General features: G+C 42.7%; 1 protein-coding gene across 3 annotated transcripts in view; it reads right to left on the reverse strand.

The window, feature by feature from the left end:
• Positions 1 to 16,262, reverse strand: part of CD99L2 (CD99 molecule like 2) — a 114,497-nt gene that overhangs the window by 15,869 nt on the left and 82,366 nt on the right. For all 3 annotated transcript variants that reach the window (XM_070604877.1, XM_070604878.1, XM_070604876.1), the window contains exons 3-5: positions 15,716 to 15,784; positions 15,506 to 15,589; positions 13,466 to 13,531 (exon numbers count right to left, since the gene is read on the reverse strand). In XM_070604877.1, coding sequence (XP_070460978.1) covers positions 13,466 to 13,531; positions 15,506 to 15,589; positions 15,716 to 15,784 — 219 coding nt within the window. The remainder of the gene's footprint in view (positions 1 to 13,465; positions 13,532 to 15,505; positions 15,590 to 15,715; positions 15,785 to 16,262) is intronic.

Genomic DNA, 16,262 nt, shown 5'->3' on the forward strand with positions numbered 1-16,262 from the left:
AGACACGCTCACAGCATCGCCACGCACCAAGGGCAGGTGTGTGCATGTGCTGATGGAATGACAGTGGAAACAGGTGATTACAGCCCTACCTAAGCCCCCCGCGATTGCCTCTAAGCCCAGTGGGAAAATCCATGGTCCCACACCAGTGGCAGGGAAAGCCTCTACTTGGCATTAGCAGAGAGGCCCTGCCCAGCATTCAGAACGCTGGGAGGCCCCAGGGCAGGAGGATCCCGGGAAGTGCAGCAGCCCACCAGCTGCCTCTGACTCACGGTATCCTGCTGTGGCCCAGAGGGGGCAAGGGACACCCAGTGAGCCTGTGTGAGTGGGTGGTGGCAGCCTGGAGTCCCAGCAAGCCTGCTCCATGATCCAGGGGGAAAATCCACAGTCCCACAACAGCCACAGGGAAAGGCTCTGCACAGCATTAGTGGAGAGGCCCCGCCCAGCAATCACAAGGCTGGAAGGCCCTGGGGCAGAAGTAGCACAGCTGGGTGAGCTAACCACAGCCTGCAGTAGATACTCATAGCTCTGCTGTGGCCCATAGTGGACAAGTGAGATCTTGCGGGTCCTGACAGTGACAGAGCTGTGAGTCTAGGTGAACCTACTCCTGGCTGCTGTGAAAGCCCATAACACTGCTGCAGATCCTAAGGAGGGAGCGTGTCTAGGTGGTCTGTGACAGTAGGCACGAGCAACCTGAGGCCCCCTTGTGATTGTCCCCACAGCTGAAAAGAGACACCACAGGACCACTGTGACCATGAGGAGGGGCCCAGGTCCAGTCAGCATCACTGAGAGTGATCCTGGTCAGTGCAGATTAAACAGCTGCTCCCCCCCCCCCAACTCCAGTAGAAGCAAGTGAAAGCAGTAACTAAACTCTATTCCTATGCGGAGGCACAAATTCACGCCATCAAGCAGTATGAAAAAATATATTAAATCTCCAGAACAGAAGGAAAATGACAAGTACCCAGAAAACAATCCCAAAGACAATGAAATCTATAACCTAAATGACAATGAATTCAAAATGGCCATCAGTAAAAAACTCAATGAGTTTAAAGAGAATACAGATAGACAACTCAACGAATTCAGGAGCTATGTCACAAAAGAGCATGATACTATAAAGAAGACCCAATCAGAAATATTGGAGATGAAGAACACAATGGAGGAGATTAAGAAAAATCTGGACTTTCTGAACAGTAGGGTCGATAATATGAAGTACAGAATTAGCAATTTGGAGGATAGGAATATAGAAATGCTGCAGGCAGAGGAGGAGAGAGAATTAAGACTAAAAAGAAATGAAGCAACTCTCTGAGAAATATCTGACTCAATTAGGAGATGCAACATAAGGATTATAGGTATCCAAGAGGGGGAAGAGAAGGAGAAGGGGGCAGAAAGCCTGTTCAAAGAAATAATGGCTGAGAACTTTCCAAACCTGGGGAGAGAGATGGAACTCCATGTGACAGAAGCCAATAGATCTCCAAACATTATCAATATAAAAAGACCAACCCCAAGGCATATAGTAGTGAAGCCTGCAAAAGTCAATGACAAAGAGAAAATACTAAGGGCAGCAAGGCAGAAGAAAATAGCCTACAAAGGAACTCCTATAAGGCTGTCAGCAGATACCTTACAGACTAGAAGAGAGTGGAATGATATATTCAAAACTCTGAAGGACAAAAACTTGCAGCCAAGAATACTCTATGCAGCGAAAATATCCTTCAAATATGATGGAGAAATAAAAACTTTCCCAGATGATAAAAAGTTAAGGGAATTCATTGCCACAAGACCTCCCCTACAAGAAAGGCTCAGGCAGACCCTCATACCTGAAAAAACAAAAAAAGGAAAGGGATTACAAAACCCAGAGCAAAGGAGATAATTAGAAAGACAAAATCAGATAGTTACAGCTCTCCATCAGAACAGGTTAGCAAAAGTTAAGTATAACATTAAAGATAAAAGGAAGGGAAACACCAAGAATAAATATAATATTGTCATTTTAACCACAAAGTCACAACACAAGAAGGAAGGAAAAAAAAATCTGACAATAACAATCTAGAAGGGGAAGAGGAAAAGTATGGAACGTCTTAATCTAAGGAAATAAGAGGCTATCAGAAAATGGACTATCTCATCTATGAGATGTTTTATACAAACCACTTGGTAACCAGTAAACAAATAACAAGAATAAAGACACAAATTACGAATAAGAATAAAGCCAATATAGAAATCTACCTACCTGAATTAGTAGTCCAAAATCATGGGACGAGAAACAAAGGAAATGCAAGAGAACCGGAAAACAAGTGATAAAATGGCAGCATTAGGCCCCCACATTTCAATAATCACTCTAAATGTAAATGGGTTGAACTCTCCAATCAAAAGACACAGAGTGGCAGGATGGATCAAAGAACAAGACCCAACAATATGCTGCCTCCAGCAAACACACCTCAGCCCCAAAGACAAACACAGACTCAGAGTGAAAGGATAGAAGATGATACTCCAAGCTAATAATGAATATAAGAAAGCGGGTGTCGCCATACTTATATCAGACAAAGTAGACTTCAAAACAAAACAGACAAAGAAAAAGAGAGGCAGTTTATAATGATAAAAGGGACACTCCACCAAGATAACATAACACTTATAAATATATACGTACCCAACACAGGAGCACCAGAATTTGTAAAGCAACTCTTAACCAAACTAAAAGAAGACATCAATAACAATACAATAATAGTAGGGGACCTCAACTCCCCATTAACACCGATGGATAGATCATCCAGACAGAAAGTCAACAAGGAAATTATAGAATTAAATGAAAAATTAGACCAGATGGACTTAATAGATATATATAGAACACTCCACCCAACAACAGCAGGTTATACATTCTTCTCAAGTGCTCATGGAACATTCTCAAGGATAGACCATATCTTGGAAAACAAAGCAAGCCTCAACAAATTCAAGAGGGTTGAAATGATATCAAGCATCTTTTCTGACCACAATGCTATGAAACTAGAAATCAACCACAAGAATAAAGCTGGGAAAGGAGCCAAAATGTGGAGACTAAACAACATGCTACTCAACAAACAATGGATTATTGAAGAAATTAAAGAAGAAATCAAATATTATCTGGAGACAAATGAAAATGAAAATACACCATACCAACTCATTTGGAACGCAGCAAAAGAGGTCCTAAGATGGAAATTCATTGCAATACAGGCTCACCTCAATAAGCAAGAAAATCTCAGATAAGCAATCTCAAATGACACCTAACAGAATTAGAAAAAGAAGAAAACACAAAGCCCAAAGTCTGTAGAAGGAGGGAAATACTAAAAATAGAGCAGATATACGATATTGAAACAAAAAAGACACTAGAAAGGATCAATGAAACAAAGAGTTATTTCTTCGAAAAAATAAAATTGACAAACCCTTAGCCAGACTCACTAAAAAAAAAGAGAGACGTCTCAAATAAATAAAATTAGAAACGAGAGAGGAGAAATCACAATGGATACCACAGAAATACAGAGAATCCTAACAGAATACTATGAAAAATTATATGCCAACAAATTGGACAACCTAGAAGAAATGGATAAATTCTTAGACTCTTACAACCTCCCAAAACTGAATCAGGAAGAAATAGAGAATCTGAATAGACCAATCACAAGTAAAGAAATCAAAACAATAATCAAAAACCTCCCCAAAAATAAAAGTCCAGGGCCAGACAGCTTCTCTGGAGAATTCTACCAAACATTCAAAGAAGATTTAATACCTATCTTTCTCAAACTATTCCAGAAAATTGAGGAAGATGGAGCTCTCCCTAATACATTCTATGAAGCCAACATCACCCTGATCCCCAAACCTGACAAAGACAACAAAAAGAAGGAAAACTACAGGCCAATATCACTGATGAACATAGATGCAAAAATCCTCAACAAAATTCTGGCAAACCGAATACAGCAATATATCAAAAAGATTATACACCACGATCAAGTGGGATTTATACCAGGGACACAAGGATGGTTCAACATCCACAAGTCAGTCAATGTGGTACACTACATTAACAAAATAAGAAACAAAAACCACACGATCATCTCAATAGATGCAGAGAAAGCATTCAACAAGATCCAACATCCATTTATGATAAAAACCCTCAATGAAATGGGTATAGAAGGAAAGTACCTCAACATAATAAAGGCCATATATGACAAACCCACAGCCAACATCATACTCAACAGACAAAAACTGAAAGCCATCCCTCTGAGAACAGGAACAAGACAAGGGTGCCCACTTTCACCACTCCTATTCAACATAGTACTGGAGGTTTTGGCCAGAGCAATTCGACAGAAAAAATAAATAAAAGGAATCCAAATAGGTAATGAAGTAGTGAAACTCTCACTGTTTGCAGATGACATGATCTTATATATAGAAGACCCCAAAGAATCCATCAGAAAATATTAGAAATAATCAACAGCTATAGCAAAGTTGCAGGGTAAAAAATCAACATACATAAATCAGTAGCATTTCTATACTCTAACAACGAACTAACAGAAAAAGAACTCAAGAACTCAATCCCATTCACAATCGCAACAAAAAGAATAAAATACCTTGGGGTAAATTTAACCAGGGAAGTGAGAGACCTATACAATGAAAACTACAAGACTTTCCTGAAAGAAACTGATGACGACATAAAGAGATGGAAAGACGTTCCATGCACATGGATTGGAATAAATATAGTTAAAATGTCCACACTACCCAAAGCAATCTACAGATTCAATACAATCTCAATCAGAATCCCAATGACATTCCTTACAGAAATTGAACAAAGACTCCTAAAATTCATATGGGGCAACAAAATACCCCAAATTGCTAAAGCAATTCTGAGAAAAAAGAACAAAGCTGCAGGCATCACAATCCCTGACTTCAAAGCATACTACAAAGCTACAGTAATCAAAACAGCATGGTACTGGTACAAAAACAGGTGTACAGATCAATGGAACAGAATTGAAAGCCCAGAAATAAAACCACACATCTATGGACAGCTAATCTTCGACAAAGGAGCTGAGGGCATACAAGGAAGAAAAGAAAGTCTCTTCAACAAATGGTGCTGGGAAAACTGGAAAGCCACATGTAAAAGAATGAAAATTGACCATTCTTTTCCACCATTCACAAAAACAAACTCAAAATGGATCAAAGACCTAATGATTAGACCTGAAACAATAAGTCTTCTACAAAAGAATATAGGCAGTACACTCCTTGACATCAGTATCAAAAGGATCTATTCGGACACCATAACTTCTCAGATGAGGGAAACAATAGAAAGAATAAACAAATGGTACTTCATCAGACTAAAGAGCTTCTTCAAGGTAAGGGAAAACAGGATTGAAACAAAACAACAACCCACTAGTTGGGAAAAAATATTTACAAGTTATTTATCTGACAAAGGGTTAATCTCCATAATATATAAAGAACTCATACAGCTCAACAACAAAAAAATCAAACAACCTGATCGAAAAATGGGCAGGAGACATGAACAGACATTTCTCCAAAGAAGATATATGGATGGCCAACAGGCACATGAAAAGATGTTCATCATCGCTCTGCATCAGGGAAATGCAAATCAAAACTACACTAAGATATCACCTTACACCTGTTAGAATGCCAAAAATAACCAAAGTTGGAGAGGTTGTGGAGAAAAAGGAACCCTCATACACTGTTGGTGGGAATGCAAACTGGTGCAGCCAGTATGGAAAACAGTATGGAGATTTCTCAAAAAATTAAAAATAGAAATACCTTATGACCCAGCCATCCCACTACTGGGTATCTATCCAAAGAACTTGAAATCAGCAGTTTCAAAAGTCCCATGCACCCCTATGTTCACTGCAGCGTTCTTCACAATAGCCAAGATGTGCAAGCAACCTAAGTGCCCAGCAACTGATGATTGGATAAAGAAGATATGGTATATATATATATATATATATATATATATATATATATACAATGGAATACTACTCAGCCATAAAAAAGGATAAAATCGTCCCATTCACAACAACATGGATGGACCTTGAGGGTATTATGTTAAGTGAAATAAGCCAGATAGAGAAAGACGAGCTCTGTATGACTCCACTCATAGGTGGAAGTTAAACATGTAGACAAAGAGAACTGATTGGTGGTTACCAGGAGAAAGGGGGGGTGGAGGGAGGGCACAAAGGGTGAAGTGGTGCACCTACAACATGACTAACAATAATGTACAACTGAAATTTCACAAGATTGTAAACTCTCATAATCATAATAAAAAGTTAAAAGAAATGGTTAAAATGATAAACTTTGTTACGTTTATCTTACCACAATAAAAAAATTTAAAAAACAGGAAACCTGAGGACCTGGAAGACTCCAGAATCTTGGAGGTTCCAGAGGAGGAGCAAGCCCAGAGGCCTAAGTAAGGCTTCCCATGTGTGGTATCATGAGAGAAACCAACATCATGATAATTCGGAGGAGCAGTAGCTGAGTGCAGGCCCGGGCAAGGTCAGTGGGAGAGCGGAGGAGGCTGTCTGGGAAAAGCCCCGGGTGGCAATCAACGACCGTGGCTCCCGCAGGTCCCTCCTGGGGACCACAGGGTTGCATCTGGAGGGAAATAGCACTTAAAGTTAGAGTCAACTGACCACAGCCCATAACACCTTCTCAGTTAACCCTGGGAGCCAAAGGCGATGGTGCTCATGCTTCACATTTGGGGACGTTGTCACACAGCCGACACAGACGTGTGGGACCCAGACAGGCGTAGACGAGAATGTTTCTATCTATTTAGAAGTATGGCTTTTGGTTCTTGCCTCAGTTTTTAAGAACTATGTGCTTTTGGCCTTAAAAATTGCCATCTGGGGGCCGACCCCGTGGCCGAGTGGTTAAGTTCGCACGCTCTGCTTTGGCGGCCCAGGGTTTCGCCAGTTTGGATCCTGGGTGTGGACATGGCACCGCTCATCAGGCCATGCTGAGGTGGCGTCCCACATGCCACAACTAGAAGGACCCACAACTGAAAATACACAACTGTGTACCAGGGGGCTTTGGGAAGAAAAGGGAAAAATAAAATCTTAAAAAAATTGCCATCTGGGAGTAAGAAGGTGCTCAATTTGATTCCAACATTAAATTTCCTTTTCTAAGAAAACAATGTGGTATGTTCTGCCCCGTGAGCCCACAGTTGTTACAGACCAGCAGCAGATAGCACAAGGATGCAGCGTGGAGGCCGCAGACGTGGTGGCAGGTGGCGGCGCCGGCAGAAAGGCAGCGGCACAGTGAGGTGCTGGCGCTGCAAAGTGGTCTCACCTGCAGAGCTCCGCGGAGAAGGGCCAGGTGGGCTCCTCTGCTCACGAGCTTCTTTGCCATGCAGGGAGGGTTTGCACTTGAAGGAGACGGCAGGCCCTCCCTGGCGACACCCATCCCCTACCATCCAAGACTCCAAGGACTGCCACTTGAACAAGCCGGTCATCAAAATGCTCGCTTTGAGCAGACCCAGAAGTTCGGGAAAGGTCCAGCAAGAACAAGCAGGGGTAAAACATCCAGCCAGAGCGATGACCAGCTACTGTCCCTAAACATCTTTAAGGGGGGCAGGAGGCAGGCTCTCCCTGAGGATGGAAAGGCTGCCGCCTTGGGGACGGGAAAGCATCAGCAAATGGCCTGTCCCTTGATGCCCCCTCCCTGAGCCACTCTTTCCCTCCAGCCCAGCCCCTCCTCTGTCCCTATGGGATCCCCTGGGTCAACTTATCAAGAGTTTTCTGAGCAACACACCAGTGGGAGTGATCCGGGGGTGCTAATGACACCCTCCTCCTCTCCAGACCCTTTCCCAACAGAGAAGAGTTGCGAGGGGCCAGAGGAAGCTCAGGAAAGGCACCCACTTTATGAAGGGCTGGACAAGTCCCTCAGCACCCTCGAGGTCCGGCCTTCTGTGTTGGTGTCAGAGGACATGGCTTGAGGCCAGATGGAAGCTTCCTGTTATTTCTCCTCTCTCCTCTCTCCAAATCACCTTGGAGCTGACCCAGGGGAAGCTTGGTTTACAGACAAGATCACAGAGTTCAGAAACTTTAAGATTGCACGCTTACCCAGCCAGCTTCATGGAGGGCCCTGGGCTCCCTCACCCCCTTCAGGGTCCAGGAGAAAATATTTCATGCCATGACCCCATCACTAATGTGGCCCAGAGGATCATCAGCCTAGCCAATCAAATGTGTCACTCTTTCCTTCATGGGGAGGCGTGCACCAGAGGGCAGTAGTTAGCTCAGGACTAATCTTCCTCGGAAAAAATTAAAAAAAAAAAATGAGAGAGAGAGAAAAGAAACTTTACATTCCCACCAACGATGCATGAGAGTTTCAGTTGCTCCACGTCCACACCAACATTTGGTATCATCAGTCTTTCTAATTTTAGCCATTCTGGTGGGTGTGTTGTATCTCATTGTGGTTTTAAGTTTCATTTCCCCAATGAATAATGATTTTGAGCATCTTCATATAACTTCCTTTGTGAAGTGTCTGTTCAAACCTTAGGTTCGTTTTTAAATTGGGCTGTTTTTTCATTATTGCACAATAGTTTTAAACAGAAGACAGACAAGATCAGTTTCATGTTCCTGATGGTTCCCTCTGGCAGCTGCATGGAAGACAAACTGGAGCCAGGAGACCAGTTAAGAGGTTAAGGTAATGAACCAAGGGGAAGTGACATGGGCCTAAGCTTGAGGGGAGGCAAAGAGAAAGAATTTTCCAGATTCAAAAGATAGTAGGGGAGAGGACTTCTTGCAGGAGGGAGGGAGGAGGTCAACAAATCCTCTCCTCAGAGAGCAACTATAACCCTGGCCAATCAAAGACAGCCATTTCAGGAAACAGATTTAGTTCCGGGGGAACAGCTTGAGTCTATGGCCTTGTTGCCCAGGGTGGCTCTCATTTTTCAGCAGGGGTGCACAGGCCATGAAAATCAGCGACTGCAGTGCAGCTGCCAAAGTGGACCCACGGGACTCGGAGCACTGTCAGTTCATGTGGCAATCTCGGTGGCATGTGAACAGGGCCAGCCAGGAGCTCCTGTAGCCTGAGCAAGCCACCGACCAGTCAACTAGCCAGGGACTTAACTGAGAGGTGGGGAGCTGAGACACCCAGAAGGGGCTTGATAAACTCTCCACACAGGATTGGTCGCCCTCAAGTTGAACAGACGCCCAGCAGAGACAATCTGGTATTGGCTGAAGTTCAGCCACAGAGATCAATGGAGCAGAGTCCAGAAACAAACCCTTACACTTATGGTCAATTTTCACCAAAGGAGCCAAGACAATTCAATGGAAAAAGGATAGTCTTGTCACCAAACTGTGCCAGGACAACTGGATATCACATGCAAAAGAATAAAGTTGGACCCCTATCTCACACCATATCAAGATTAATTCAAAATGGAGTGAAGGCCTAAATGTAAAAGCTAAAACTATGAAACTCTCAGAAGAAGATAAAAGAAAACCATCTTCACGACCTTGGTTGTTCTTAAACACTGAAGCATGATCCATAAAAGGAAAAAATTGATAATTGAACTTTATAAAAATAAATAGATTTATTTGACAGTACTATTAAGAAAAGGAAAAGACAAGCCACAGACTGGAAGAAAATATTTGCGAAATCATATACCTGATAAAGGGCTTGTATCCAGATTATATAAAGAACTCATAAAATCAAACAACTGAATTTTTTATATGGGCAAAACATCTGGAAAGACTTCACCAAAGAAGAATACAAATGAGAATATAAAAACATGCTCAACATCATTTCTCATTAGGGAAATACAAATAAAGGAACAATTAGATATTACTACATACTTTTAGAAAGTCTGAAATCCAAAAGAGCTGACAATACTAACTGCTGCTGATGATGTGAGGCAGCAGGAACTCTCATTCATTGCTTGTGGGAAAGCAAAATGGTCCAGCCGCTTGAGAAGACAGCTGGACTGTTCATTGTAAAGTTAAACGTAGACTTACCACATGATTCAGCAACCATACACGTAGGTATTTACCCAACTGAACTAAAAACTTAAGTCCGCACAAAAACGTGTACGTAAATGTTTATGAATGGTTATAGCAGCTTTATTCATAATCACCAAAAACTGGACACAACCAAGATGCCCTTCAGTCGTTGAATAGGTAAATAATCTGTGGTACATCCAGAGAATGGAATACGATTCAGTGCAAAAAAGAAATGAGCTATCAATCCATGAAAAGACATAGGAGAACCTTAAGGGCATAGCACCAAGCGGACAAAGCCAATCTGAAAAGGCTGCCTACCGTACGAGTTCAACTATGTGAACATTCTGCAAAGGGCAAATGATGGAGACGGTCAAAAGAGCAGCAGTCGCACTAAGAGAAAATAGGTTTGGGGTGAGGAATGGGAGAGTGGCTGAGTACTGAGGAGTACTTTGATGGTGACAGAACTGTTCTGTATGGTACCTGGGTGGGGGACACATGACTAGATGCATTTAAAAAACCCATACAGCTGTATATCACAAAGAATGAACTTTAATGTATGCAAGCAAAAGAACGAAACAAAACGAAACGCGAACTAGGTGGGTGAGGGATCCCAGGACGGACTGTGACAAACGAATCTAACTGCATTAGAAATGTATGACAGAACTGCACTGAATGGACACGGAGGGATAAAGGAGCTGACCCAAGGAACTTCGAAAACCTTTGACAACTGTAAGGTAAAGACGAAAGAAGCTAAACATAAACACTGCACTCTAGTTGGTGAGGCTGTTCCTCGTAGGGGTATGGGCTAACAATTCTGACAGTGTTATGCATGTATACCAGAATTGAGCGAGCAAGCAAATGGCTGACGGATGCGAGGTTTCTCACTGTCCAGGAGGGAAGTTACATATGAGAAAGGAAGACTAAAATAAGCCTTTTGGCAATGGATTAGTTAGAGACATAAGTATGAACTCATGTTTAGGTTAATATAGATGCTGATGGATACAGAAATAACTATAGATATATGTGTATGCATGGTTTAGTATACACAGCCATATACTTCCTGTTTCCTACTTCTGCTCACTTAAAGGGTATAAAAGTAGTGACATCCCACTAAGAAATGAACACACGCAACACCCTGATCTTGGTTTCTAATACTGTTCTCTTCCATGGGCAAGACAATGACATACTGAATTGGACACCCAAGGAAACAGCCCGCAGGCAACACTGTTTAGGAAGATGACATGAATGAGACTCCGAAAGTGGGAGAGTGCCAGGAAGAGCTCAGGAGGAAAGAACGTGGAGAAGCAGGTGGTCATCAAGGTCAAACGTTGAAGAGGTCACGTGGGACAGAAGGCTGTGACCATCAAGAAGTCACTGGGGACCAAAGAGTAACTGGGGGAATGGGAGTAGAGGCTTGCATACACTAGGGTGTAGACCACAGAGGGGATGAAGAGTTGAAAGTTATTGGCCTCAAGTTTCTCAGTCAGTGAAAGTGCAAGGGAACGGAGGTGGCTGACAGGACTGTGGCAGATGGGACTGTCAACTACAGACAAAACACAGGGTTTCTACAGGGCCGGTAGAAGTGTTTTATTGAGGAAAAAAATATATATAACCGATAACATTATTTCAGAAATGCACTCCAAAACTATAGTTGAGTCTATGTGCCTAACACCCAAAGTTGGAAAGTAAATTAATTAGGATTGTGTTTATGCTGAAGACCATCATTTATTTAAATGTGATGTTTTATCTTCACTCCTGGCATTAGCATGTGTGCACAGAGGACAGTGTCTGAGAATTTCATTGTGTGCTTATCATAACCATGTTTCAGCTTCACACTTGTATTTTTTGCCGGAACTCCTTTATCTTCTTTTACTGACACCTATAACGACAGAGGGTATAACTTAAGCTAACAATTGATTATTCTTTACAAGAGAAGTTCAAATATGAACCTAATTAAAGAATTTCCTAACACTTCTTCCTTGCTCAAACACGTCCTTTTAATAAGGAACCTCCCCAACATGTCACTCAGACTTTCATTCGTGCGTGTGCTCACACACGCTCCTACTGCCCTCCTCTCACCATTCAGAAATACCATTTGTCACCCAGGAGTAATTGGCTAATTTCCTGGGTTTGCCCTTTAAATGTTCCATGTTCTCCTGACACTGTGAGTTTCATTTAGAGGCTTTTAGAGCTTTTTACTCAAGATGACACTGTCTGGAAAGGTGTTCTGAAGGACAGATTTGACTACAGTATCCTTTAATCAGATAGAACACTGCTCCCATGTGAAAGGCACACAGTTCCTGCAAGAAAGGAGCAAACGCTAGTACCACAGCCAGGATCGTAGTGAGTGTAGCAGGGTTACAACCACATACACTCATAACTTGTCACTCTCATAACCACAATAAGTCAAAACCCCAACTTACCATCACAACAGGTTATTACCACAAAATGCTACAACCACAACTTACAATCATAACAGGTTACCATCACCATAGTTACAATCATAACTTACCATCATAATCACAAGTGACAACCACAAGAACATACAATCATAATAGGTTACAACCATATGTAACAACCACAAATTACAGCCAGAACTTACTTTGCCACATCAAGTCTGGCTAACATTCTCTCCATACTAGGATCACATCTTGACATATACAGTATTAAGATAATAGGTTGAAATCTTTGGTGGTTTTGGGAGAACTAAAAATATCTGGCCTTGGGAGAGGGCATGACTGTGGAGGGTTAGCATGATGGAGTTTCCCTGTGGTGATGGGGTAGTTCTGCATTCTGCATCCAGATTGTGGTCATGGTTACTCAAATCCATACATGTAATGAAATTTCATAGACCCACACATGCACGCGTCCACACACACACACGAGTGCATGCAAAATCTGATGAAATCTGAATAAGGTCTGTGTGTGACCTAATAACAGTACTGTGCCAGTGTCGGCCCCCTGGTTTTGACAATGTGCTATGCTTATGTAAGGTAGTTATCATCAGGGGAAGCTGGGTGAAAGGTACACAGGAATTCTCCTGAACAATTGTTACAACCTCTTGTGAGTTTTAAACTATTTCAAAATATATTTTAAAAGATGTCTGACTTGCTATGGGTCTCTTAAAAAAATGCTTGTCACAATGAGTTTTGCTCCTGCCATCCCCAGGGTGACAGGATCCCCAGATTAAGGGGGCTGTTCCCAATGAGTCCCCTGACCCTCAACTGCTGCAACTGATACTGCCTCAACGAACGCGTCTGCTAGCGTGGAGACGTCAGCCTAGGCAGCAGCTCGGCTTAAGGACTATCAGAGGCAATGTGTGCCTTTTCCAAACTGCCTATAAACCCTCCCGCCTTGAGCTGCACAGCCCACACCATTCCAAGGGAACCCCAATTTGCAAGCAGGATGTCTGGGAACTCGCTCTGATTTCCCAGAGGCTGAGTAAGAATGGTTTAATTAACCTGGTTGCTGTGTGTTCACATTTTTGACGAGAATAAGGTGTTTAGACAAATCAACTCTCCTACCTTTGCCCTTATCCGGTTTGTATCCACCACCCCAAGCAATGTCTTCAAGATCCTTGTCTGAAAAACCTGCAGAAAACAAAATATGTATTTCAATGCCAAAAAAGCTTTTAGCGACAAGAAACTTGTGTTAGTTAATGTCCAATATCCCCAGAAAATGATTGCCACTTAAGAATGTCCTTGGTGAAGGCGGCAGGCAAAATTCTAAAAGGGCCCCCAGGATTCTCTCATCACTCTGAGTGTGAGTGGGACCACGAAAAGGACGGCTAGCACGCTTGTGATTAGGTTATATTACATGCCAAAGGTGAAGGGATTTTGCAGATGTAATTAAGGTACCAAATCAGTTGGACTTTGCATTAATCAAAAAGGAAATCATCCTGGGTGAGCCTGACTTAATCAGGTGAGCCCTTTAAAGCAGGGGTGAAGCCTTCCTGAGCTCAGACACTAGAAGCAACAGAGTTAGTCTTCCTCTGCCCTGTCCCCCTGCTCAGCCTCTCTCCCCCTGGCGCTCTCCTGCTGCTCTTGAAGAAGCCAGCGGCCCTTAGTCCTACAACTGCAAGGAGCTGTCCTCTGCCGACAAGCACCTGAGCTCGGCAGACAGCCCAAGCTCGGACGAGACCGTGGAGCTGGTGGGCACCGTGACCGCAGCTGTAGAGGCCTGAACAGAAACGCAGATTAGCTGGTCCTGAACCCTCATCAAAGGAACCTGGGAGACCGGAAATGGGTATTGTCTCCACTCACTAGGTTTGTGCTAATCAGTTACGCAGCAAGAGAAAACTAATAAAAGGAAACAGAAACGTTAATTACAGCTCAACCATCGAGTACACATCTTTCAATATTCTGTGTGGTGGAATGAGAAGTATGCTTACAGAACTTCTGTTGCACTCCAAAGCGCTATAGTTGACTCAGAAAAGCGCCTGTGTGACTGCTTCAGTCCTGAGTGGTATTAGCTGCTTTGTGTCATGGAAGACCACTTTTACTAGCAAGATGAATGATGGTCAAACTATGACTATGGTGGCTTGAACATTTGGCTGATGTTTTCTTGAAAATGAATGAGACGAGGCTTTCACTTCAAGGAAAACTATTGGCAGTATTTGTTGCCGATGATAAGATTTCAAACAAAAATTAGAATTCTGAAAAATCTATATCCACCACTATCTATGAGCTTAACAGCTTGCCAATACTTAAAGACTTTTTCTAATGAGATGGGTGGTGATATTAACAAATGTGAATTTGGGGCATTGCATAATGATACGTGGCATTATCTGGAAGTTCAGAAGACCTCAGGACATCAATATTTTCCAAATGACCAATGCACAATGTGTAAAACCACAAATAGGTAAATGTTCATTAAAAGTACAAGAGAGTCCCGGGGGATTTAATGGAATCAAGTATAAAAAGTGCGTTGATAAGGTTTCACATTTCACATTGAACTTAACCTGTAAGAAACAACCCCTGGTCAAGTTTGGGTATCTTATAAAAGAAGAATGTCTACAATGATGTGAAGACTACATTAAAATTTTCCTCCCTTTTTCAACCACATATTTATGAGGCTCGATTTCCTTCACAAACTTCACCCATAACAACATGCCACAACAAGTGAATCCAGAAGCAGATGTGAGTCTAGCTATTCTGCTAAGACAGACATTATAGGAATTTGAAAAAATGTAGAATGATGTCACTTTTCTCACTAAATTTTGTCTTGCCGAACATGGTTATTTCTCATAAAAATATGCTATTTGTGTTAATGTGAATGGGTTGTTGTTCATTTTAAATGTTAAAACTTTTCCAGTTGTAAGTTCAAAGATGATAAATATTGGTAGATATGACCCACATAAACTAAAGCCCTTGAGATCCTCAATAATTTGGGGAGTCCTGAGACCAAAAAGTTTGAGAACCACTGTCTTAGGGTTCACCTATGCCTTGAAGCACCCCCAGCTCTGCCAGGACAGGAGTGGCCCTGTGGGCTGTTGTAGTTAACGAGCTACAATCTAACCAGGAAGCTACAGGACTCGCCAGTGCTTTCAAACAGCTATGACTTACCTCCTCCTCCCGCACTTGGTTTCCTGCGGCCATCATTGGGATCATTTCGATCATCCAAAGCATCAGCCAAGTCAAGATCAGCTCCTTCAGGGGGCCCAAAACATAAAACAGAAAATCACTTGGTTAAACTAGGTAGTTGGCTTGGACCCTACCCCAAAGGGAGCTCCACTGGGTCCTTCCTTACTGCCCTCCTCAGAGCGGCCATGTTACCTGCAGGCTTTGCCGGAGCTTTGGTTGTTGCTGGCCTCTTGGTTGTGGTAGTGACACGGTCCCATCTCTCTAAAACGGGAAGGGGGGACGGCAAGAGCAGCACGTTTAGTAACAAACTACAGCAGCCACTTCATGGCTCAGGCAAGTCACATCACAAGCAGAGGACCCTTGTCTTGGTCCTTCAGGCCCCTCTAAGGCCTCTGAGAATCACTTAGAGAAGGATGACAAAGAGATGTAGCAGGTTTTAAAAATGAGATGCATTCTGCTCACTTTTCTTCAGAGGATGAGTGGTGAGGTGGATGTGGGCCCCCATGTGACCCAGTGACTAATGGAGCTGGGGCTTGAGCCCAGATCTGCTAGAGATGACATGGTCCAGGGAGTTTTGGAGCTTGAACACGACCCTTGAGAGCTCCAAGCCTTGGTTTCCACTATAAACCTGGCACCATAACTATAAGTAATATTGCTCAGGGATGGACCTAGCTTATGTTCCCAGTCGAGTATGGGAGTGTCTTATAAACTGAAAACAGTTAGAACACCAAGAAATATT

The sequence above is a fragment of the Equus przewalskii genome, chromosome X (genome assembly GCF_037783145.1).
Source record: "Equus przewalskii isolate Varuska chromosome X, EquPr2, whole genome shotgun sequence".
Taxonomy (NCBI): Eukaryota; Metazoa; Chordata; class Mammalia; order Perissodactyla; family Equidae; genus Equus; species Equus przewalskii.